The 26,692-nt window shown below is 44.9% G+C and overlaps 1 protein-coding gene across 1 annotated transcript; it reads right to left on the bottom strand.

The window, feature by feature from the left end:
* Positions 1 to 23,449, bottom strand: Dnajc8 (DnaJ heat shock protein family (Hsp40) member C8). Its single transcript, XM_070037497.1, has 9 exons — positions 23,349 to 23,449; positions 18,584 to 18,685; positions 16,399 to 16,455; positions 11,899 to 11,965; positions 11,249 to 11,343; positions 9,311 to 9,382; positions 4,402 to 4,493; positions 2,245 to 2,320; positions 1 to 742 (listed from the first exon to the last, which is right to left on the bottom strand). Exons 1-9 carry the CDS (start codon positions 23,424 to 23,426, stop codon positions 620 to 622), a joined length of 762 nt encoding a protein of 253 aa, XP_069893598.1. The 5' UTR covers positions 23,427 to 23,449; the 3' UTR covers positions 1 to 619.
* Positions 23,450 to 26,692: the final 3,243 nt, after the last annotated feature.

Here is a 26,692-nt window from a genome sequence, read left to right as displayed (position 1 = left end):
TTTGGGTATAAAAATTTATTATACATAAAGAATATTACCACTAATGGAGGCAGGTGAGGGCACAATGGTGCTGGCTGGAAGACAGCTCGTTCTTTGGAAAGGGAACGGGTTCAGGGGCTCGCAGCCTTGTGCCACACTGATTGGTCAGTTGGACAGAAGGGCGCATGCCGACCCCACAGGGCTTCTGGCGTCCACTAAGGGCCTGCCCTTCCTGTCCCATGGCACCCCTGAAGCAAGGGACTCCCCAAGGTGGCTCTGAAGTCACGGCAACACCACTGTAAGCAGTATGTTTAATTGGATGATTTCCAGAAACTATACATGAACTTTCTAGCCATCACAATTGGGTGAAGTACAAAATATTAGGTTACAGGCCGTGGAGGAAAAGGCAGCGCCAGCGGTGGCACTTCCTGTCCCGTGTGCTCTGAGGGGGAAAGGGAGGGAGGGAAGGTGTTAAAACCAAGCCCTCTTTTCAATGTACAAAAGAATTACTCTGATCGGTAATAAATTGTATTGAAAACAAAATGGACTAAGAAGCAAATGCTACTCTAATGTAGGGAGAAGGAGGAATGAGTCCTTCAAAGCAGGAAGGAAGCGCCAGGGCTGGGGCAGGGCCCGGTGGTCATTCACGCTGCTCCATTTTTACTTTTGGTGGTCTCAGGAAGGTCCGATTTTTCTTCTCTTTCTTCCCCTTTGTATTTGCTTGGAAGTTTCTCCAGCTGTCCACCCGACCATCTCGACTTTCCTAAGAAAGACAACAAAGAACAAAAGAAGTTTGAGATGAGGCTGGTTAACAAGAGGAAAGGCCATCTACCAACTCTATAAATCCAGCCCAGTTCTGTGCTCTGGAACATTCCAAGAGCAGAGCAGAGCTGTTCTCCTACCTCCAGGTGCTCAGGAATGTTTAACGTCACCTCTCAAACCCAGTTTGAAAAGGAATAAAATGAGAAATACTACAACATCTGCTGGACATCTCTAGACTAGATGTTTAGCACACAGTACTCCTTTTGTTTGCTTTGTGGTACTGGGGATCAACTCCTGAACCCTATACGTACTAGGCAAGTGAGCTACATCTCTAACCCTAACCCTACTATGTTATTTCTAACTTTCATGAAAAGCTGGCTAGAGGGTATGTTTACTGCAATTAGCATTTCCAAAGGACAGAATATTGAGGTTCAAAGAAATTAAATCATTTTCTCAGTCAGACAGCTAGCCAGCAGGATAGCCGCTCTTTCCACTACACTTCCTGTGTCTGGAAAGTTGGATGGATGGCCCAAAGCCAACTGTGAGCTAGACACTAGTGGCTTATGCTTGTAATCCCAGCCACTGAGGAGGCTGAAATCTGAAGGATTATGGTTAAAAGCCAGCCTAGATAGAAAAGTTTGCTAGAGCTGGGCACTGGTGGCTCATGCCTGTAATCCTAGCTACTCAGGAGGCTGAGATCTGAAGATCACAGTTCAAAGCCAGGACAGGCAGGAAAACTCTGTGAGACTCTCATTCCAATAAGCCACCAGAAAACCAGAAGTGGTGCTGTGACTCAAGTGGTAGGACGCTAACCTTGAGCTGAAGTGCTGAGGGACAGCGTCCAGGCCCAGAGTTCAAGCCCCACAACCGAGGGGAGAAAAAAAAAAAAAAGTAAAATTCCAGAGTGCCCACCTAAGCAAACACAAAGCTCTAAGTTTAATGTCTCAGTACCACATTAAAAAAGAAAGAAAGAAAGAAAAGAAAAGAAAGAAAAAAGCCTCAGTTTCTACTAGCAGTCCTCTAAGGAGACTGCTACTAGTTCACTTCTGAATCAAGTATGCAGTTGTTCCCCACAATTCCTATACCAGGGCTGGGAAGGTGGCTCAGTGGTAGAGCGCTTGCCTAGCATGCATGAGGCCCTGGGTTCGATTCCTCAGCACCACATAAGCAAAAAGAAAAAAGCTGGAAGTGGCGCTGTGGCTCAAGTGGTAGAGCGCTAGCCTTGAGCTGAAGAGCTGAGGGACAGCGCCCAGGCCCAGAGTTCAGGCCCCCCCTCCCCCCCCCAAAAAAAAATTCCTATACCATTTGGGTCTAGGATCCTCACAGGAAATTCTTGCCAGGGCAAGGGAGTCTACAGAAGATGGAAGCAGGCTCAGGTGCAGCCTCTATAGTCCCATTCTGCTGTAAGTCCTGTTTTCCTCTCCCTGCCCTGCCAACCTTGGGAAAGCCTAACACCAACACTCTTGTTCTGAGGAAGAATCCCTGGCCACCCTGCCAATTTACCTCAAAATTTTTCTGCCATTCCCTTTCTCGTTTCGCTTTTTCTTGAGCTTCAATTTCCTCTTCCCTTTGTCGTTTCCTAGGAGAAAAAGCAAGCTTTATTATCTAAATCACAGAGACTGTGTTAGCTATAAAGATATGTTCCCACAGAACAAACAATATAAAGTTCAATGGAAGACATAGTGGGACACACGTGTAATCCCAGCACTTGGGAGACTGAAGCAGAATTGCTAGTTCAAGCCAGGAGCCAGTGGCTTACGCCTGTAAACCTAGCTACTCAGGAGGCCGAGATCTCAGGATCATGGTTCAAAGCCAGCCTGGGCAAGAAAGTCCATGAAACTCTTTATCTTCAATTAACTACCAGAAAACCAGAAGTGGCACTGTGGCTCAAGTGGTAGAGCACTCGGCTTGAGCTGAAGAGCTGAGGGACAGCACCCAGACCCAGAGTTCAAGCCCCACAACCAACAAAAAAATACAATAAAATAAACTGTTATTCTGGCATGTACCTGGGCAGGAAGTTAGACCCTACCTCAAAAATACCAGTGAAGAAAAGAGCTGACGTGTGGCTCAGCTATAGAACACCTACTAGAAAGCATGTAGCCCTTAGTTTAAACCCTAATATTGTCAGAAAAAAAAAAACCAACATAAATAGGGCTGGGAATGTGGCATAGTGGTAGAGTGCCTGCTAGCATGCATGAAGCCCTGGGTTCAATGCCTCAGTACTACATAAACAGAAAAAGCCAGCAAGTGCCAATGTGGCTCAAGTGGTAGAGTGCTAGTCTTAAGCAAAAGAAGCTCAGGGACAGTGCCTAGCCCCTAAGTTTAAGCCCCAGGACTGGCAAAAACAAACAAACAAAAATAAATAAATAAAATTTGGCATAGTAGTTTCAGCCTATAATCCCAGCTACTTGGGAAGTAAAGCTTAGGGGAATCACAGGTGAAGGCCAATCTGGCATATAAAAAAAGTATGGAGCTAGCTGGGCGCCAGTGGCTCACGCCTGTAATCCTAGCTACTCAGGAGGCTGAGATCTGAAGATTGCAGTTCAAAGCCAGCCCTGTCAGGAAAATCCGTGAGACTCTTATCTCCAATAAACCACTAGAAAACTGGAAGTGGCACTGTGGCTCAAGAGGTACAGCGCTCGCCTTGAGCTGAAGAGCTGAGGAACAGCACCCAGGCCCAGCGTTCAAGCCCCATGACCGACAAAAAAAAAGTATGGGGGAGCTGTGTGTCAAGTGGTAGAGTGCTAGCCTTGAATGAAAAGGCCAAGCAATATAGCATGAGGCCCTGAGAGTTCACACCCCACGAACTGGCACCAAAAAAGAAGTGTATGAGGTGCCATCTCCCTTGATGACCAGATCCAGTGTCACTAACCCACCAGTATCCTCAGCAACATAGCAAAGTACAAGTAGGAAAGCTGCATATTAACTCAACTAGGAAAATCTATTTATTGCTAAATACCAGTCAGTGTACAAAATATAGTTGAGTACCAGTGGCTCATGCCTAAAATCATAGCTACTCAGAAGACTGAGATCAAGGTTCAAAGCCTAAGCAAGCAGATAAAAACTCCAAAACAATTAGCAAAAAGCAGTTGGAGGTGTGTCTCAAGTGGTAGAGTACCAGCTGAGCAAGTAAATACAAGGCCCTGAGTTCAAACCGAAGCGCTGCAAAACAACAACAAAAATAATACAGAATATAGAAATGAAGTAAACTAAACTCAGTATTTCTTTTGTCTCTTTTATTTTGTAATGGGACTAGGGATTGAACTTGGGCCCTGAGGCAAGTACGCAAGGACTTTAGCAACACCCACACACTAGATTCATTTTCTCTGATCAAGGGACTACTACCAAGGGAACAATAATATTTTGTAAGTGATTCATTATGCAATACTATTCACCAAAGCTGCAAGTAGAAGTCTCACAAAAGGTTAGGGCCCAGAAATTCAGATTACATGGTACTCATGAGTATAAATAAACTCCCTAAAGGCAGATACATTTAGTATTTCCCAAAACTCAAATAAACTTCTTACCCAGGTGATTTAAAAGCTCAACTGTTTCAGATAACTTAAGTTTCTTCCATGACGTACCATCTAATTTCTTCATTAGGGAAACCCCCAGAGACCCACAGTAGGTAATCAGATAGAGTAATATACAGATGTGTACCTTTCGTGCATCTCTTTGGCTTCTCTCTCTTTCCTTTTAATTTCCAGCTCAGCAAAGAGTTTCATGGTCTGTTTGTATACTGCCTGTTTGAACTACAAGAAAATTAAGAACAAAAGAAAAGTAAATATTTGCATGCAACTTTGAATTAAGTACTTGAATTTGAACTTTAAAGCCCAAGACAAAAGCAGAAGAAAATATTCTTCACTAAAAACCACTTAATGACCCACTCCCTCACTAGATCTAGCTTCTTCTCCCACATAAATGGCACGCAGCAACCTAGTTCTGGTGAAAAGAAAAAGAAAAAAATTCAGCCGGGTGCTGGTGGCTCATACCTTTATCCTAGGCTACTGAGGACTGTGGTTCAAAGCCAGCCAGACATAAATTCCATGACACTCTTTTTGTTTTCTTTTTTTTCTTTTGCTAGTCCTGAGCCTTGAACTTAGGGCCTGGGCACTGTCACTGAGCCTCTTTGTGCTCAAGGCTAATGCTCTATCACTTGAGCTACAGTGCCACTTCTGGCTTTTTCTGGGTAGTTTATTGGTGATAAGAGTCTCATAGACTTTCATGCCAAGGCTGGCTTCAAAAGGTGAATCTCAGATCTCAGCCTCCTAAATTGCTAGGATTATAGGCATGAGCCACTGGCACCTAGCCTATGACACTCTTATCTCCAATTAACTATCCCCAAAAAGCTTGAAAATGGAACTGTGGCTCAAAGTGGCAGAGCACTAGCCTTGAGCACAAAAGTTGAGGGACAGGCCAGATGCCAGTGGCTCACATCTGTAATCCTAGCTACAGGAGGCTGAGATCTGAGGATCACAGTTCAAAGCCAGCCCAGGCAGGAAAGTCCATGAGACTCTAATCTCCAATTAACCACCAGAAAACTGGAAGTGATGCTGTGGCTCAAGTGGTAGAGCATTCAACTTGAGCTGAAGAGCTGAGATATAGTGCTCAGGGCCCAAGTTCAAGCTCCAGAACTGGCACAAAAAAGAAAAAGAAAAAGAAAAAAAAGTACTCTCTTTCATCTCCACTTCATTGTGTGTATGCCAGTATCAGGGCTTGAACTCTGGATTCATGCTTGGCTTTTTCACTCACAGCTGGTCCAGAGGCTTGAACTCTAGGCCTGAAGTTCTAGCTTGGCTTTTTCACTCAAGACCAGCACTCTATAACTTGAACCATATCTCCACTCCTAGCTTTTTGCTGGTTAAATGGAGGTAAATATTTGTAGGATTGGCTTCAAACAACAATCCTCAGATCTCAGTCTTGTAAACAGACAAAATATTTTCAAATATTTCAAAATATTTGTTTTTCGTTTTTTTGTGGGGTAATTTTTGGCCAGTCCCGGATCTTGAACTCAGAACATGGGCACTGTTCTTGAACCTCTCTGTGCTCAAGATAGCACTCTACCACTTGAGTCACAGCGTCACTTCCAGCCTTTTCTGTTTATGTGGTACTGAGGAATGGAACCCAGGGCTTCATGCATGCAAGGCAAGCACTCTACTGCTAAGCCACATTCCCAGCCAAAATACTTGGTTTTAAAACATTTTATCTGCTGAGTCCCAACTAGCAGTTTCATCTAAGCAAAGTACCCACTGTGGCAAACCTAATTGTCCCCTCCACGGTAATCTCCAGTCCTATAGGACACAGCCACCACTTTCCAAGCATCCTGCAGCTAAGTGTGGCCAGGAAATTGAAGTTTCCCCAGGAGAAATTGATACAGATGACTCTGGGATGCTCCTGGAGGAAATGGCTCCATGGCCCTGCTTTCTTCCTTCTAGTGTATGGGGCGCTAGGGGCGGTGAGGAGTCCTTGTTGAAGTCAAAGGGACTGGACAGGACATGCTACAGAGCTTCCATACCAGCAGCCTCCCAGCCTCCCTCCTTCTCTCCTTCCCTCTCTCCTTCTATTCCTTCTTCCAGGAGAGAGAACAAATCTCTACCATTTGGGTCACAGCTATATAGACTTTAGTTCAAATTCTATGTACTACATTAACAGGAACAAGTAACACAGAAGAAACAGAGCCTTCTTAGTTGCTAGGTTCTACTTTTTTTTTTTTTTAATAGTCCTGGGCATCAAACCTAGGTAAGTGCTCTACCACAAAGCTGAGCTACATCCCTAGCCCTACCACTAGCTTTAATTCTTTCCAGAGTTAAGAATATAGATTACGGGGCTGAGAACATGTCTTAGTGGCAGAGTGCTTGCCTAGCATGCATGAAGCCCTGGGTTTGATTCCTCAGTACCACATACACAGAAAAGGATAGAAGTGGCACTGTGGCTCAAGTGGTAGAGTGCTCGCCTTGAGCTGAAGAGCTGAGGGACAGCGCCCAGACCCAGAGTTCAGGCCCCATGACCAGCAAAAAAATAAAAAACAAAAAAAAACAAAAACATCAGGGACAGACAGTGCCCAAGCCCTGAGTTCAAGCCCCAGGACTGGCAAAAAAAAAAAAAAAAAATCTAGATACAGATTATCTTCTCATTTTATCTTTAGAACTTTTCCTCCCTAAAAGTTACATATACATGAGAGTACAGAAAATAATCCAGGGGGCGGGGGGGGGGGGGGGGGGGGGAGGCCAGGGAGTATGGGAAGGGATGGGAAGGGATGGGAAGGGGAAACAAAGGAGGAGGCAACATGCTTGATAAGAAATGTACTCATGCAACAATGAGATGTACAAATCATTATGTCGAAAAATGAACTTTACAACTTTGGAGGGGGAGGGGGGGGTACGAAGGGACGGGAAGGAGAAACAAAGCAGGAAGCTACAATGCTTGATAAGAAATGTGCTCATTATCTTACCCACGTAATTGTAACCCCTCTGTACAGTATTTTCACAATAAAAATATATTAAAAAAAAAAAGAAATGTACTCAATATCTTGCCCATGTAATTGTAACCCCTCTGTATGATATTTTCACAATTAAAAAAAAAAAAAAAAAGAAAGAAAGAAAAGAATCCACTACTCAGGCAGAGCAGGGCCTATGTCCTGAAAGCAGAGATACCCGAGCAAAGAATGATGTCTGAGCCAGGTGCCAGCGGCTCATGACTGTAATCCTAGCTACTCAGGAGGCTGAAATCTGAGGATCACGGTTCAAAGCCAGCCTGGGCAGGAAAGTCCATAAGACTCTTTTTTTTTTTGGTCGGCTGTGGGATTTGAACTCTGGGCCTTGGCTCTGTGCCTGAGCTCTTCAACTCAAGGCTAGGGCTGTACCACTTGAGCTACAGCACCACTTACGGTTTTCTGGTGGCTTATTGGAGATAGGAGTCTCACAGTCTTTCCTGCCCCAGCTGGCTTTGAACCTCCATCCTCAGATCTCAGCCTCCTGAGTAGCTTAGGATTACAGGCCTGAGTCACTGGCACCCGGCTTCCATGAGACTCTTATCTCCAATAAACCACCAGAAAACCAGAAGTGGAGCTGTGGCTCAAGTGGTAGAGCGCTAGCCTTGAGCTGAAGAGCTGAGGGTCAGCACCCAGGCCCAGAGTTCAAGACCCAAGTCCATGGGCTGGGAAGGTGGCTCAGTGGAAGAGTGCTTGCCTTGCATGCATGAGGCCCTGGGTTCGATTCCTCAGCATCACATAAGAAAAAAGAAAAAAGCCGGAAGTGGTGCTGTGGCTCAAGTGGTAGAGCGCTAGCCTTGAGCTGAAGAGCTGAGTGACAGTGCCCAGGCCCAGAGTTCAGGCCCCATGACCAGACCCAAAAAAAAAAAAAAAAAAAAAGACCCAAGTCCAACAACAACAAAAAAAGATTTTCTAGTCAGGCATCGGTGGCTCATACCTATAATCCTAGCTACTCAGTAGGCTGAGGATCACCATTCAAAGCCAGCCTGGGCAGGAAAGTCCATGAGACTTATCTCCAATAAGCCACCAGAAAACCGGAAGAGGCTCAAGTGGTAGAGAACTCACCTTGAGCTGAAGAGCTCAGGAACAGCTCCCAGGCCCAGAGTTCAAGCCCCACAACCAACAAGACAAAAAAAAAAAAAAACTATTTTCTACAATTAATGCACACTAGTAAAAACAAAAGAAGGCCTGAATGTGCATGAATGTGCCTCTGGAGTCCCAGGTGCTTGGGAGACTGAGGTGGGAAGATCATTTGAGCCCTTGGAGATGAAGACCAGCCTGGCATGGATCCTAATTCAAAAGAAAAGGAAAAAAAGTCGGGCACCAGTGGCTACTCAAGAGGCTGAGATCTGACGATCATGATTCAAACCCAGCCAGGAGATGTGAATGCTACTTAGTGCTAGAGTGCTTGCCTAGCATGCATAAAGCCCTGGGTTCAATTCCTCAGTACCACATAAATAGGAACAGCCAGAAGTGGCGCTGTGGCTCAAGTGATAAGAGTCCTAGCCTTGAGCAAAAAGAAACTCAGGGACAGAGTCCAGGGCAAACCCTGAATTCAAGCCCTAGGACTCAGAAAACCGAAAGTGGTGTTATGGCTCAAAGTGAAAAAGCTCCAGGACAGCACCTAGGCCCTGAGTTCAAGCCCACAACTGACAAAAAAAAAAATTAATCAGCGCCAGCACTGATGACTCACAGCCGTAGTCCTAACTATTCAGGAGGCTGAGATCTGAAGATTGTAACTCAAAGGCCAGTCCAGGCAGAAGAGTTTACTGGACTCTAACATAACCAGCAAAAAGTAGGGCTGGAGATGTGGCTCAAGTGGTAGCCTAACAAGCAAGCAGAATTCAAACCCCAGTACTACAAAAAGAAAGAAAGAAAATGATAAATATATTTGTTTGTATTTTTGTTATCTTTAAGTAGTTACACAAATGGGTTCCAATTCAATATGCCAATTTATGACTGCAATGCATCCACTTACATGTTTCCAGCCTGTACTCCTCATTCTTTAGGACTCTCTTTGACCCACCAACCAAGAGATCAGATTATACAAGGAAAAGTGGTTTCTCTTATTTTACTCACCAGCTCAGGGTCATCCTCCTCCACGTTTGTAGGTTTTCCCTCCTTCTTTAATTGTTTTTTCCGCTCTTTCACCTAAAAAGAATTTTTTTCATCAAAAGATGAGCACTCACACTTTGCACACACATGATATGCACACTTTCTGTAGGTACAAGCATAACGAAAGTTTGTTGCGCTCCAACCCCCAAAGGAAAAGAAACAACCCAGCAATGCAACCAAGGGAAAGTAGGAAGCATGGGTGTTGGGCCTTCGTCTAACCTCATCTATAGCCCACTCTCCTGGGAAGAAGGAGAAGGAAGCAGTGGTGGGGCTTATCCCCAAGCCAGATCCAAACAGCCTGAGATGCAGTTAACAGATTACTCATTTATCTTTCTCGACTGTGGTTACATCCCTATAGCAAAGAAAATATATTTATCAAGTTTTAGAAGAGGCTACAAACTTTGTGACAGTAAGTATAATTAATGTTTTTTGGACATTTCTACAACTGTATTCTTGATCATTTTCATTGTGAAACTCCCTGAAATAAAAAAATTTTAATATCATGTTAACCGACATTTTTATCACGTTGGCCACTACTGAGATTACAAAATAAATATAACCATTCACACAAGATTGACACTACTCCATTGAAGAATCTATTACACCATCAAAAAGCCAAGTACTTTCCAAATTTAGAAAGGCTCTGCTGCCATCTTGTGGTCAAGATGTAGAAGCATGACATTCTTGTAAGCAAAACACCACAACTTAAGAAATCTGTCATGAATTTTCCTGTTTCTACCAGACAAGGACTGTGCCAAATGCCATTTCTGTACAACTACCAAGACACAGTATGGCCCTCTCCCTCCTGTGTTTACTCATTTTCTAACCTGATTCATCACTATTATTTTTAGTTATACATTTCTATTTCAGATTCCATAGATCTTGAAAAGAAAGGTGGTATCTACATTCACTCACTATTAAAAACAGCTCTTATAAATGGCCTTGAGATTCTTGGCTCCACAAGTGAAAAAACTAAAATAGAAAGCTTCCTAGCCACACATGTGCTAGAACACATCTGTAATCCCTACAGTCAGGAGGCTAAGTCAAAAGGGTCACCAATTCAAGACTAGCCTATACTACATAGAAAAAACCTGGTCTCAAAAAGCAACACACAAAGCCAGGCGCTGGTGACTCACGCCTGTAATCCTAGCTACTCAGAAGGCTGAGATCTGAGGATCACGGTTCAAAGACAGCCCGGGCAGGAAAGTCCGTGAGGCTCTTATCTCCAATAAATCACTAGAAAACCGGAAGTGGCGCTGTGGCTCAAGAAGTAGAGCGCAGGCCCTGAGCTGAAGAGCTGAGGGATAATGCCCAAGCTCAGAGTTCAAGCCCCATGACCGACCAAACACACACACACACACACACACACACACACACACACACACACACACACACACACACACACACACACACACACACACACACGCGCACACACACACAAATCTTTCCTCCCCAAAAAAGTCATTTCCCACCCTTTAAGATATTTATGTAATTCCCCTATGAGCAAAAAACAAAACACCATCTATAAATTTCTCTCAGTTGGGTCTTTCTCAGCCCTAATTTTTATTGTTGTGGTTTACTCATATCCCCTCTCCAATCTTTCTCAACCTTATATTCCAAAACGTTTGCCAAGAAAACCACGGAGCTCCATTTTCATGGTGACCTGTGCTGAGAGGAGCACGATGGCACTCAGTCCCAACACAGGACTGGCAGGGATAAAGGGAGCAGTGTTCTGGCCACTCCTCCTGCTGAGCTCTACACAAACACTAGTCACGCCCACCACAGCTAAGCGGTGGAGGCCACAGTTACACTGGCACATGGCACTATTACATTTACCCTTCTACAAGGTGCCCAAGGCCTGCTGGTACTTCCTGTAAACACGGCAGTACTATAAATACTTACAGTGTGTTCCACGTATTCTTTTCCTGCCTGAATTACATCCAGGGCCCTCTTCTTTTGTTCCTGATCCAGTAGCAACTTGTAAGCTTTGTCCACGGCTAATGCAAAACATTGAAATTAACTGTTTCTGCAAACACCCTCTGAAAGTCTGAACTATACTCAGGCAGCGTGATAGGCTTGCCCTGTTTAAAAGCATTCCCTACTTTATTATTTACACTTGTTAAGCTAATTTTTTTTTTAGAAAAACATTCAACTATAGCAATGACCTTGAAAACCATGGAAAAAATTATATACTCAGAACTAAATCTACTACCTGTAGATTCATTATTTCTAATTTTTCATGTTAAAAGGGAAAAAAAGACCTTATGGCACATAAAAATTGAACAACGTAAAAACCTACTTTTTTCTTTTTTTTTGCAGTATTGGGCATCAAATCCAGATGTCATGCATGCCAGACAAGTGTTCTATCATAGAGCTACAACCCAGTCCCCCAGATCTACTTCTTACACAGCAACATTCTTTCTGCTTAACCAACTGTTATACTGAAATTCAGATCTTCTGCATGACCATTCTTTGCTTCATCTAGGGTAATGGAACAGTGAGTCCCTAGCATTCAAAATACATTCCTCAAAAGGAGGTCAATTTACAAATACCTTCAAAAGCCTTTTGTGCTCTGTCAGCATCATCTTGATTTTTGTCAGGATGCACCAAGATTGATAACTGCGATTTAAAAAAAAAAAGTCAAACAAAAAGTAAAAAAAAAAAGTCAGATTCATCAATTGTTAATGTTTTTTTTGTTTTTTGGCCAGCTTTGGGGCTTGAACTCAGGGCCTGGGCACTGTCCCTGAGCTTCTTTTGCTCAAGGCTAACACTCTACCATGTGAGCCACAGTGGCATTTCAGGCTTGTCTGTCTATATGGAACTGAGGAATTGGAACTCACGGCTTCATGCAGCTAGGCAGGCACTCTAAAACTAAGCCACCTTCCCAGCGCCTTAATGATGTTTCTTAGATGTGGATGACTGAAAAAAGTATTCATATTATTCTCATGTTATTTTTTTTGGTAGTATTGGGGTTTGAATTCAGGATCTACTAAAATACAAAATATAGAGCTAGGAATGGTAATAAATGCCTGTACTTGAGGCAAAAGCAAGACAATTAAGAGTTCCAAAAGCAGAAAGCCAACCCAGGCAGGAAAGTCCATGAGACTCTGATCTCCAAAAAAAAAAAAAAAAAAACTAAAAAACAAAAAACCAGAAGTGGTACTGTGCAGTTAAAAAAAAAAAAAGGGGGGGGAGAGGGGGCGGTAGCTCACACCTGTAATCCTAGCTACTCAGGAGGCTGAGATCTGAGGATCTCGGTTCAAAGCTAACCCAGGCAGGACAGTCCCTGAGACTCTTATCTCCAATGAACTACTAGAAAACCGGAAGTCATCTTGAGCTGAACGACAGCGCCGAGGCCCAGAGTTCAAGCCCCACTACCAACCAAAAAAAAAAAAAAAAAGCCAACCTGCTACACAATGAAACTTGAATAAAAAAATAAATAAAACAAATAGACCAGCATGGGCTCACATGTGCAATCCAATACGTGGAAAAAGGACACATAAGCAGGAAGGTTGTCAGTTTTTTTTTTTTGTTTGTTTTTGTTTTTGGTCGGTCGTGGGGCTTGAACTCTGGGCCTGGGCGCTGTCCCTAAGCTCTTCAGCTCAAGGCGAGCGCTCTACCACTTGAGCTACAGCGCCACTTCCGGTTTTCTGGTGGTTATTGGAGATAGGAGTCTCATGGTCTCTCCTGCCCAGGCTGGCTTTGAACAGCGATCCTCAGATCTCAGCCTCCTGAGTAGCTAGGATTACAGGAGTGAGCCACCAGCGCCCGGCTTAAGGTTGTCAGTTTCAGGCTAGCTTGGGCTACATAATAAAATTCTGTCTGAGCCAGGCGCTGTGGCTCACGCCTGTAATCCTAGCTACCCAGGAGGCTGAAATCTGAGGATCATGGTTCAAAGCCAGCCCGGGCAAGAAAGGCTCTGAGACTCTTATCTCCAATAAACCAACAGAAAACCAGAAGTGGTGCTGTGGCTCACGCAGTAGAGTGCCCCCTTGAGCTGAAGAGTGCAGAGACTGTGCCCAAGCCCAGAGTTCAAGCCCCACAACTGACAAAAAAAAAAAAAAAATCTGTCTGATAAAATAAGGAAAAGCCAGGGGAATGGTGGCTCACGACCATAATCCGAGCTACTCAGGAGACTGAGACTTGAGGATTATGATTTGAAATCAGTCTAGGCAAGAAATCCATGAGGCTTTTTTTTTTTTTTTGGTCAGTCAGGGGGCTTGAACTTTGGGCCTGGGCGCTGTCCCTCAGCACTTCAGCTTAAGGCTAGCACTCTACCACTTGAGCCCTTGTGCCACTTCTGGTTTTCTGAGTGGTTTATTGGAGATAAGAGTCTCACAGACTTTCCTGCCCCAACTGGCTTTGAATTTTGATCCTCAGATCTCATCCTCCTGAGCAGCTAGGATTATGGGCACCAGGCTCCATGAGACTCTTATAACCAACTAACCACCAGAAAAACTGGAAGTACATTTCTGGCTCAAAGTGGTAGAGTGCTAGCCCTTTTTTTTTTTTTTTTTTTTTGGGTCCAGTCGTGGGGACTGAACTCTGGGCCTGGGCGCTGCCCCTCAGCTCTTCAGCTCAAGGTTAACGCTCTACCACTTGAGCCACAGTGCCATTTCCAGCTTTTTTCTTTTTGCTTATGTGGTGCTGAGGAATTGAACCCAGGGCCTCAGGCATGCAAGGCAAGTGCTCTACCACTGAGCCATCTTCCCAGCGAGTGCTAGCCTTGAGTAGAAAAGCCCTGGCACAGCATATAGGCCCTGAGTTCAAGCCCAACAACCAACCAAAAAAAAAAGAAAGGATAATAATAGAAGGAGAATGGGAGAGAAAAGAAAGAAAAATGTCAGTGACTCATGCCTGGAATCATGGCTACTCAGAAGGCTGAGATCTGGAAGAGCATAATTTCAAGGTAGTTTGAGCAGAAAGTCCCCAAGATTATCTCCAATTAACCAGCAAAAAGCCAGGCTGGGGGCTGAGAAGGTGGCTGAGTGGTAAGAGTGCTTGCCACGCATGCATGAGGCCCTGGGTTCAACTCTTCAGCACCACATAAACAAAAAAAGCCAGAAGTGGCACTGGCGCACGTGGTAGAATGCTAGCCTTGGCACAAAGAGGCTCAGGGGCAGTGACCAGTCCATGAGTTCAAGCCCCAGGACTGGCAAAGAAAAAAAAAAAAAAAAAAAAGCCGGTCCCAGGTGTCTTACGCCTGTAATCCTAGCTACTCAGGAGGCTGAGACCTGAGGATTACGGTTAAAAGCCAGCCCGGGCAGGAAAGACCATGAGATTCCTATCTCTAATAAACCACCAGAAAACCGGGAATGGCGCTGTAGCTCAGTGGTAGAGCGCTCGCCTTGAGCCGAAGAGCTGAGGGACAGCGCCCAGGCCCAGAGTTCAAGCCCCACAATCGACCAAAAAAAGAAAAAAGAAAAAGAAAAAAACAGGGACCAGTACCTCACACCTATAATCTCAGCTACTCAGAAGGCTGAGATCTGGGGCTGAGATCTGGGGCTGGGAAGGTGGCTCAGTGGTAGAGTGCTTGCCTTGCATACATGAGACCCTGGGTTCTATTCCTCAGTACCACATAAGCAAAAAGCCGGAAGTGGCGCTGTGGCTAAGTGTTAGAACGCTAGCCTTGAGCTGAAGAGCTGAGGGACAGCGCCCAGGCCTAGAGTTCAGGCCCACGACTGGACCCAAAAAAAAAAAAAAAGAAGGCTGAGATCTAAGGATCATGGTTCAAAGCCAGCACATGCAAAAAAAGAATCTGTGAAATTCTTTTTTTTTTTTTAATTTAATTTAATTTTATTTGTGAACATACCGTACAGAGGAGTTACAATTACGTGGGAAGGATAATGCATACATTTCTTACCAAGCATTGCAGCCTCCTCCTTTGTTTACCCTTCATATCCCTTCCCAGCCTCCCCCCTCCCCCCTGTGAAATTCTTTTTGTTGTTGTTGTTGGTCATGGACCTGGGAGCTGCTCAAGGCTAGCATTCTACCACTTCAGCCACAGTGCCATTTCCAGTTTTCTGGTGGTTTATTGGAGATAAGAATTTCATGGGTTGGGCTGTAGCTCAGTGGCAAAGCGCAACGTCCTGGGTTCGATCCCCAGTACCAAAAAAGACAAAAAAAAAAAAAAAATTTCACCAGCTTTCCTGTGGGGCTGGCTTTAAACTGCAATCCTCAGATCTCAGCCTCAGTAGCTAGTATTATAGGGGTAAGCCACCAGCACCCAGCTTTTAAATTCTTATATGTAATTAACCACCAAAAAGCCAGAAGTAGAGCTATGACTCAAGTGGTATAGCGCCAACCCAACACTGAGTACAAAAAGCTCAGGTACAGAACCTAGGCCCTGAGTTCAAGCCCAGGCCCAGCATACACACAAAATACACACACACACACACACACACACACACACACACACACACACACACACACACACACACACACACACACACACACACACACACACACACACACACACACACACACACACACACACACACGAGGAGGAGGCTGGGCAAGAAAGAAATGAAGATTTTTTTTGTGTGTGGGTTTTTTTTTTTGGGGGGGGGTGCTTTAATCAAAAGACTAGAGAGATTCTATTGACTATAAAAGCCACTCTCTTCACAAGAAAATTATGTAATTAAGTTACTTGACATTTTTTTTTTTGTCGGTCCTGGGGCTTGAACTCTGGGCCTGGGAGCTGTCCCTCAGCTCTTCAGCTCAAGGCGAGCGCTCTACCACTTGAGCTACAGCGCCACTTCCGGTTTTCTGGTGGTTTATTGGAGATAGGAGTCTCACGGTCTCTCCTGCCCGGGCTGGCTTTGAACCGCGATCCTCAGATCTCAGCCTCCTGAGTAGCTAGGATTACAGGCGTGAGCCACCAGCGCCCGGCAGTTACTTGACATTTTATGTCAGTATTAGGTTTTAATTACTTAGCCTTACGATGGGATATGAGGTTAGACTGTAGCCCCAAAGTACCAAGTCCTAAAAAAATCATATGCTTCACAAATTATCAAGAGGTTCAACTCTATTACAAGGAAACAATACTGCACCTGCCGAAACCTCTTTTTTATTTCTTCATCTGTTACTTCAGGATCAATCTGAAGAACCTGAAAAAAAAATCAAGATGAAAACTGTAAGAAATATCCTACCGCCGGGCGCTGGTGGCTCACGCCTGTAATCCTAGCTACTCAGGAGGCTGAGATCTGAGGATCTCGGTTCAAAGCCAGCCCGGGCAGGAGAGACTGTGAGACTCCTATCTCCAATAAACCACCAGAAAACCAGAAGTGGCGCTGTAGCTCAAGTGGTAGAGCGCTCGCCTTGAGCTGAAGAGCTGAGGGACAGCGCCCAGGCCCAGAGTTCAAGCCCCATGACCGACCAAAAAAAAAAAAAGAAATATCCTACCTACTCAGGAGGCTGAGATCTGAGAATCACATTTCAAAGGCTGAGATCTGATCTGAGAATCACATTTTTTTTTTTTTTGGATCCGGTCATGGGGGCTGAACTCTGGGCCTGGGTGCTGTCCCTCACCTCTTCAGCTCAATGCTAGCTAGCGCTTTACCATTTGAGCCACAGCGCCACTTCCGGCTTTGTCTGCTTATGTGGTGCTAAGGAATCGAACGCAGGGCCTCATGCATGCGAGGCAAGTACTCTACCACTGAGCCAACTTCCCAGCCCCTGAGAATCACATTTCAAAGAAAGTCTGAGGGCTGGGAAGATAGCTCAGTGGTAGAGTGCTTGCCTTGCATGCATGAAGCCCTGGATTCAATTCCTCAGTACCACATACACAGAAAAAGCTAAGTAGTGCTGTGGCTCAAGTGGTAGAGTGCTAGCCTTGAGCAACAGAAGCCAGGGACAGTGCCCAGGCCCAGAGTTCAAGCACCAGGACCGACAAAAAAAAAAAAAAAAAAAAGACAGCCTTAAGGAAAGTCTGTGCAACTCATTTCTCCAATTATCTACCAGAAAACCGGAAATGGCACAATGGCTCAAAGTGGTACAGTGCTAGCCTTGAGCAAAATTGCTGAGGGACAGCGCCCAGGCCTAGAGCTCAAGCTCCATAACTGACCAAAAAAAAAAAAGACTGAGTAATTTATATTTAAGAAGTACCCAGCTACTCAGGAGGCTGAGATTGAGGATTGTGGTTCAAAGCCAGCATGGGCAGGAAAGTGAGAGTCTTACCTCCAATAAACCACCAGAAAAGCAGAAGTGGCACTGTAGCTCAAGTGGTAGAGCACTGTCTTGAGCTGAGAGCTGAGAAACAATGCCAAGGCCCAGAGTTCAAGCCCCACGACTGACAAAAAAAAGTCTCGTTGGGCCCGGGTGGCTCATGCCTGTAATCCTAGCTACTCAGGAGGCTGAGATCTGAGGATCGAGGTTCAAATCCAGCCCCAAGCAGGAAAGTGAGACTCCTATCTCCAATAAACCACCAGAAAACCAGAAGTGACACTGTAGCTCAAGTGGTAGAGTGGTCACCTTGAGCTGAAGAGCTCAGGGACAGTGCCCAGGCCCAGAGTTCAAGACCCATGACCGACCAAAAAAAAAAAAAAAAAAAAAGTATCATGGACTTAACTGCCTGGGCTGGCTTGGAACCATGATCTTCAGATCTCAGCCTCTGAGTAGCTAGACTTCATGTGTGAGCCACCAGCACCTGGCTTCCCTAAGTTTGTTCTCAAGGTTGGTGCTCTATTGAGCCACACCTCCACTTTCAACTTTTTGCAGGTTAGAAATGGGAGTCCCACACTTTCCTGTCCAGGCTAGCTTTTAACTATGATCCTTGGATCTCAGCCTCCTGCGTAGTTAAGATTATAGGCATGAGCCACTGACACTCATACTTTCTTTCCAACTAGGCTCACAAAACCAACTTCAAAGACCAAATGCTTACTATACAAATTCCTTTTATTATTTTTTTTTTTTTGGTCGGTCATGGGGCCTGAACTCTGGGCCTGGGCATTGTCCCTCAGCTTTTCAGTTCAAGGATAGTGCTCTACCACTTGAGCCACAGCGCCACTTCCAGATTTTTCTGTTTATGTGGTGCTGAGGAATCGAACCCAGGGCCTCATGAATGCAAGGTAAGCACTCTACCACTGAACTACCTACCCAGGCCCAACTTCCATTATTTTTGTCTACAATTTTTCTCGATTTCAACTGATGCCCATTAGTTATGTGTTCAAATATAAATTTCCCTGCAGACATGAAAGGCTGTCCATCAGGGTGTTATAATAACAACAACTAACTCACCTCAAATGGGTTCAAATTGAAATAAGATGAGCCAGGTCGGGTCAACCTTTCAATCTGATTTTTAGATGTTAGAACGGAATCCCTCTTCTCTATTTGTTTTACCTAAAATTAAGAGGATTAAAAACATCATTAGGTAAAGCTGAATAATAAACTAAATGTCTAATACTACTAATGGACATGTTCAGCAAATAATTATTTGTATCTCTCATGTGAAAAATATAAATATTTGGGAAACACTAAAGTTACCATTTGATGTTTCTTTTGTTTTTTGTGTTTTTTTTTTTTGGGGGGGGTCCGGTCGTGGGGCTTGAACTCTGTGCCTGGGCGCTGTCCCTCAGCTCTTCAGCTCAAGGCTAGCGCTCTACCACTTGAGCCACAGCGCCACTTCCGCCTTTTTTCTTTTTGCTTATGTGGTGCTGAGGAATCGAATCCAGGGCCTCAGGCTTGCAAGGCAAGCGCTCTACCACTGAGCCACCTTCCCAGCCAGATTTGATGAGTTTTAATAATCTAAAAACTTTACATATATTTATTCACCTCAAAAATCCTATCTGGTAGGTATTACTATTGTCTCCATAAGAAAATTATGTCTAAAGCAATTGACTGAGCCAGACACTGGTGGCTCATGCTTATAATCCTAGCTACTCAGGTGGCTCAGATCTGAGGATCACAGTTCAAAGCCAGCCTGGGCTGGGAAGTTGGCTCAGTGGTAAAGTGCTTGCCTTGTACGCATGAGGCCCTGGGTTTGATTCCTCAGCACCACATAAGCAGAAAAAAAAGCTGGATATGGCGCTGTGGCTCAAGTGGTAGGGTCCTAGCCTTGAGCTGAAGAGCTGAGAGACAGAGTCCAGGCCCAGAATTCAGCCCCCATGACCAACAAAAAAAAATAGCCAGCCCAGACAAGAAAGTCCAAATCCAGGATAGTCCAAGTCTGTGAGACTCTGACCTCCAATAAACCACCAGAAAACCAGAAGTGGTGGTGTGGCTCAAGTGGTAGAGTGCTTGCCTTGAACTGAAGAGCTCAGCACCCAGGCCCAGAGTTCAAGCTCTACAACTAGGAAAAAAAAAAAAAAATTACCTGACTTTGGGAACATAGCTCACTGCTAATAAATCACTTGCCTAACATGTGCAAGGCTCTGCGCTCAATCCTCATTACCAGATTGAAAGAAATTAACTGACTTGTTCACAATTACCTAACTTCCTTATTGTTTTCTTTTGTTTTGTTTGCAGATCTTGAGCATATTAGACAAGTGTTCTATCATAAAGCTACATCCACAGTCTTTATTATCTAAATTGTAACCTAGAATTTTTATCCCGAGTAGACATCAACAGATCAGGCTGGGTGCTAATGGCTCACATCTGTAATCCTAGCTACTCAAGAAACTGAGATCTGAGGATCACAGTTCAAGATCAGTCCAGGTAGAAAGGTCCATGAGACTCTTATCTCCAATTAACCACCAGAAAACTGGAAGTAGTACTGTGGCTTAAAGTGGTAGAGAGCTATCACTTGAGCAGAAGAGTTCAGGACAGTGCCCAGGCCCTGAGTTTAAGGCCCACGACCAAAATAAATAATCATTACCTTCACAGAGCTTCCACTTTAATAATACAAGTTTAGGGGCTGGGAAGGTGGCTCAGTGGTAGAGTGCTTGCCTTGCATGCATGAGGCCCTGGGTTCGATTCCTCAGCACCACATTAAGCAAAAAGAAAAAAGCCGGAAGTAGCGCTGTGGCTCAAGTGGTAGAGCGCTAGCCTTAAGCTGAAGAGCTGAGGGACAGCGCCCAGGCCCAGAGTTCAGGCCCCACGACTGGACCCAAAAAAATAATAATAATACAAGTTTAAATTTCAACAAGAAAACACAAACATATTGAAACGTGAACTATCTAACTGTAATATTAGAATTAAAAACAGGGCTAGGATGTAGCTCAATGGCAAAGCATTTGCCTAGCAAGTGCAAAGTCCTGGTTTCAATGCCCAATGCCAAAAAATAAAAGACAGAAACAAAAATCCATCCCTAGAATTAAAAAGAAAGGAACTCTGTCCTGAAGACAATGGCAAGGAAAAGAAACACCAGATAGTCCCAGGAAAACCTGGTTGGTGCCACTGTCAAGATGGGATGCTATCCTGAATGACTCTCCAGCATGTTACATACCATGTTTACACCGATGGCCAAAATGGGGCTAGAAAGAATTTGATTAACACACACACAAAAAAAAATGCCTTCTCAACATCTTCCCTCTCCTAAAATAGCATGACCTCTCCCAGAACACTCCCTTACCCTCTTCCCCAGACTTCCTTTTCTTCATAAGGCTTACTACTTCCTGATGCTACCTGGCATTATGTGGTGATTTATCTGTCTTTATAGAATGCAGACTTTCTGAAGATGGGAGTTTTTCCTCTGTACTTTACTACCATATTCCCAGTACCATGAGACCACAGGAAAACATTTTAAGTGCTCAATAAACATTGGTCCAGTAATGACTGAAGTCTTACTTAGGAACTTTCTCCCAATTCAAAAAAGGTTGAAGCCAGGGACCGGTGGCTCCTGTCAGTAACCTAGCTACTCAGAAGACTGAGATCTGAGGATTTCGGTTCAAAGCTAGCTCCTTCAGGAAAGTCCCTGAGACTCTTTATCTCCTATTAATGGTACTATAGCTGAAGTGGTAGAGCTCTAGCCTTGAGCTGAAGAGCTCAGGGATATCCCCCAGGCCCAGAGTTCAAGACCTATAACCAACCAAAAAAAAAAAAAAAAAAAGTGTGTGTTTTCATTAAAAGATGGAAGCCAGACCTGTAATCCTAGCTACTCAGGAGGCTGATATCTGAGGATCACAGTTCAAAGCCAGCCGGGGCAGGAAAGTCCATGAGACTCTTATCTCCAATAAACCACCAGAAAACGGGAAGTGGCGCTGTAGCTCAAGTGGTAGAGCACTAGCCTTGAGCTGAAGAACTGAGGGGCAGTGCCCAGGCCCAGAGTTCAAGCCCCAGGACTGACAAAAAAATAAAATAAAATAAAAGATGGATCTGTGCATTGGTGGCTTATGCCTGCAATCCTAGGAGCTGAGATATGAGGACCAAGGTTGGAAGTCAACTGGGCGGAAAAATCCAGGAAACTCATCTCCAATTAACCACCAAAAAGCCAGAAGTGAAGATGTGCCTCAAGTAGCAGAGTGTCAGCCTTGAGTGAAAAGGCCAAGTGAAACATCAAGCCCCAGTATTGACACACACACACACACACCAAAAAAAAGGTAAGTAAAAATAAGTTCAACTATAACTGCTGAGTCATTAGAAGCCAATAAACTTGAGCACCAGAGAACCAACACTTTCAAGTGATAATTGCAAAAGAGTAGACTACATAGGATGCACTAATTTTCCCCTTTAAATTTAATACTATGAAAATACCATGTAGCAAGCACTGTTACAAGTAGATAAAAAAAGATGAAAAAGTCAGGATTCTATTAATTCTAAGTGGCTCACAGCCTCCTGAGCTCAAGTGGATGCAGCTCACATTCATTCTTCAAAACCATAATCACTTAAAGAGATCCCATCTTTGGCCCCGATTTAAGTCTAGGAGAGAAGCTGTTGCTACATTATTGTTTTTCCTTTAAAAAAAAAAAAAACTTTCTTATAAATTACCCCTAATTATTAAAAACAAAAAACAACTCGTATACTAACTCTCTCCTTTCACAGACATGATCACTGATGACCTGCAAAAGGAATACCCTGGGGGGGGGGGGGGGGGGAAGGAGCTGTAATCCTAGCTACTCAGGAGGCTGAGATCTGAGGATTGCGGTTCAAAGCCAGCCCGGGTAGGAAAAGTCTGTGAGACTCTTATCTCCAATAAACCACTCAGAAAACCAGAAGTGGGGCTTGACTCAAGTCCCAGAGTACAGGCCACGACTGACAAAATAATAATAATAATAATAATATCCTCATAAAATTCCAAATCAGGGGCTGGGAATGTGGCTTAGTGGTAGAGTGCTTGCCTAGCATACATGAAGCACTTGGTTCGATTCCTCAGTACCACATCAACAGAAAAAATCAGAAGTGGCGCTGTGGCTCTAGTGGTAGAGTGCTAGCTTGAGCAAAAGAAGCTCAGGGACAGTGTCCGGGCCCTCCAAGTCAGGAGTAACTGCTCTGCAAGAGGGTCAATCGGAGTGAGGGGCCTGCCTCCAAATGGAGAACTTTACTGTTACTTTATTCATTTCCCCGCAACGCATATCTCGTGTGGAGCAAGCTTGCTTCCCGTCCTAACGTGACACCGGGCGTAACTCGCTGCGAGACCCCCGAAGGGCTTCACCCCGCGGCGCCTTCCAGGTTCACCGTGGGTCCGACGCGGGTGAGGTAAGGCCGGCCGGTCGTGAAGCTCCGTGGCGAGCGTCGGCGCGGCGCGGCGGGGCGCACGCAGGGCACTACCGAGGAGAGCGCTCCGGTGCGGAGGAAGAACGGGCTTGGACTCCCGTCATCCCCAGGAGGGGCCCGGCCGCCCGCAGCCCGCGACTCCCCGGGCGGGGACCCCGCGGGGCACGCCGCCGGCCGCACTCCGGGCCCCCCTCCACCCCCACCCCCGCCCCGACCCCTCTCTTGTTATGTGGGGACCCCCTGCAGCCATCGGGGGGCGGTGCGCACAGACCGTCAGCCCCCGCTGCTCCAAAGGCCGGGCTGGCGGAGCCTGACCAACGGTCCAGGCCTGGAGGCCTACTGCCTCCGCCCAGTGGGAAAGCAGGCCCGAGGGGGGTTGTCCCGGGACCACTAGTACTCGTGGTGTGTTCACCTCACTGTAGAAGGTCATAAATGCTTCCTCCGTGCTGCCGCCGCCACCCGAAGCCCCGCTTTCCCCCGAAGCCGCCATTTTCCCCGGCTAGCCGCCACGTGACCGTTCGGCGCATGCGCAGCCTCACGTGACTCTAACAAGCCCGCCTATGCGGCCCCGCCTTCCCAGTTCAGCAGAGCTTAAAGGGCCCGCAGCCCCCTGGGAAACCCTTTGCAAGTTTCCTTGGTTATTGTCATTGTTGTTTAGTTTAAACCATATGGACTGGGCGTTAACTTGCCTAACAAGTAAGGGGACGCTTGCCTAGCAAATGCAAAGCAATGAGTTCGACGTCCAGGACAGAAAACACACACACACAATACAAATAACATAAAATTTGTCATTTCATTGACTTTTAGTACAGTGTGCCATGGCTACCTCTCTCTTCTCCCAAAATAGTCACCTCAAAAGGAGATCTAGCACCCAAGTTCCTAAAACAGCTAATGTATAGTGTCTGAATTTTTCTATTCTGGATATTCTACAAACATGTAATCATTGGATATGTGACCTTTTGTGTTTAATTCCTTTCATGTATCAGTTTATCCAGAGTGGAGCATATTTTAGAATTAATTCAGTCTTATGGCTGCATTGTATTCTACTGTAGCATGTTTATTCTATTCATCAGTTGATTGACATTTGGGTATTTCTACCTATTACCTGTTGTGAAATAGGGTTATTTTGTTTATTTTTGCCAGCCCTGGGGCTTGAACTCAGGGCCTGGGCACTGTCTCTGAGCTTCTTTTGATCAAGGCTAGCACTCTACCACTTGAGCCACAGTACCACTTCTGGCTTTTTCTGTGTATGTAGTACTGAGGAAATGAACCCAGGGCTTTATGCATGCTAGGCAAGCACTCTACCACTAAGCCACATTCCCAGCCCCACCAATTCTATTCTATGTGTACTTACCACTCCTCTCAATTGAAAACGGCCGCTCAGATACATTTTAGGGCTGGGAATGTGGCTTAGTGGTAGAGTGCTTGCCTAGCATGCATGAAGCCCTGGGTTCAATTCCTCAGTACCACATACACAAAAAAAGCCAGAATTGATGCTGTGGCGCAAATGATAAGAGTGCTAGCCTTGAGCAAAAAAAGCTGGTGCTGGTGGCTCAAGCCTGTAATCCCAGCTTCTCAGGAGGCTGAGATCTAAGTATTGTGGTTCAAAGCCAACCAGGCAGGAAAGTCCAGGAGACTCTTATCTTCAATAAGCCATCAGAAAACCAGAAGTGGCACTGTGGCTCAAGTGGTAGAGTGCTAGCATTAAGCTGAAGAGCTGAGAGAGAGCTCCCAGGCCCAGCCCAGAGTTCAAGCTCTAGGACCAAAAAAAAAAAAAAAGTAGAATTGCTGAGTTCTGTGATAATGCTCTTCTTCTTCTTCTTCTTCTTCTTCTTCTTCTTCTTCTCTCTCTCTCTCTCTTTCTCTCTCTCTCTCTCTTTTATTGGTCATGAGGCTTGAACTCTGGGCCTGCATGCTTGTCCCTCAGCTCTTCAGCTCAAGGCTAGCACTCTACTACTTGAGCCACAGCACCACTTCTGGTTTTCTGGTGTTTTATTGTAGATAAGAGTCTCCGACTTTCCTGCTGGGGCTGGCTTTTAACCATGATCCTCAGATCTCATCCTCCTGAGTAGGATTACAGGCATGAGCCACCGGCACCCCACTCAGTTATATGATAATTCTATATTTAATTTTTGTGAGCAATCACCAAGCTTTTTTCCCACAACAACTGGTCCATCCCCACCAGCAGTGTATGAGGACTACAATTTCCCCACATGCTCACCAACATTTTCACTTTTTTATTCGTTTTTTTGTTTTATTTTTTGTCGATTGTGGGGCTTGAACTCTGGGCTTGGGCGCTGTCCCTCAGCTGTTCAGCACAAAGCAAGCTCTACCGCTTGAGCCACAGCATTACTTCTGGTTTTTAGTGGTTAATTGGAGATAAGAGTCTCACAGACTTTTCTGCCGGGGCTAGCTTTGAACCATGATCCTCAGATCTCAGCCTCCTCAGTAGCTAGGATTACAGGCATGAGCCACCAGCACCCGGCTTCATTATTTATTTTTTATACCTACATAGAGCTTTTGCACAATTTCAGCAAGAACTTTCATTGGGACTGATGGAAGAAGTTAGAGTTTATTGTACACATGTATGGAAATGTAACAGTGAAATTTCCCTGTATGTAATTAATGAAAGCTAATTTCTGTAAGTCTAACTCCCATTTCTTTTATAGGAAACAGGACACATCTCTCTTTTTCCATTTCTAAAATAATTCCTTGCTAAAACTTTAAAAAGTGAGAAATTATCTTCTCCTGGATACTCAACCTAGGAGATGATTAGCAAGCAAAGTATCTGAGCATTCAAAATGGTTTCTAAATGGGAACATGTAAAGATCACCTAAAATCACACCAAAGTGTAACTCAATAATGGTTTTATGAGATTATCATATTCATCTTTCTGCTTTTGTGTTTTTCCAAGTTTTCTATAGCCAATACCTGCAAACAGATATTCAAACAGAATATCAACAGATATTCCTCTAAGTTATACAAACTATGACTGGCATTTTTCTAGCCAAAAAGATGATCAACAAAAATCAGTTCTCATTTCTAGAAAACTGAGGTGGGTTTTTTTTTTGGGGGGGGGGTAGTTCATGGTGTCTGAACTCTGGGCCTGGACACTGTCCCTCAGTTCTTCAGCTCAAGGCTAGCGCTCTACCACTTGAGCCACAGCACCATTTTGGGCTTTTTCTGCTTATGTGGTGCTGAGGAATCAAACCCAGGGCCTCATATATGCAAGGCAAGGAATCTACCACTGAGCCACCTTCCCAGCCCAAGAGAAAGATTTTTTTTTTTTTTTGTCAGTTGTGGGGCTTAAACTCTGGGCCTGGGGCTGTCCCTCAGCTCTTCAGCTCAAGGCTAGCACTCTACCACTTGAGCCACAGTGACACTTAAGGTTTTCTGGTGTTTTATTGGAGATAAGAGTCTTGCAGACTTTCCTGCCCAGGTGGGCTTTGAACCTGGATCCTCAGATCTCAGCCTCCTGAGTAGCTAGGATGATTACAGACATGAGCCACTGACACCCTGCAAGAGAAGATATTTTGTTTTTGTTTTTGCTTTTTTTTGGTCGGTCATGGGGCTTGAACTCTGGGCTTGGGCGCTGTCCCTGTGCTCTTCAGCTCAAGGCCAACACTTTACTGCTTGACCCACAGAGCCACTTCCAGCTTTCTAGTGGTTTATTGGAGATAACAGTCTCACGGACTTTTCTGTCTGGGCTGGCTTTGGACCACGATCCTCAGATCTCAGCCTCCTGAGTACCTAGGA

This window comes from Dipodomys merriami, unplaced genomic scaffold, assembly GCF_024711535.1.
Source record: "Dipodomys merriami isolate MVZ:Mamm:240054 unplaced genomic scaffold, mDipMer1.0.p SCAF_28, whole genome shotgun sequence".
Classification (NCBI taxonomy): domain Eukaryota; kingdom Metazoa; phylum Chordata; class Mammalia; order Rodentia; family Heteromyidae; genus Dipodomys; species Dipodomys merriami.
The sequence above is the reverse complement of the archived record's forward strand: the minus strand, read 5'-3'. Positions and strand labels throughout refer to the sequence as shown.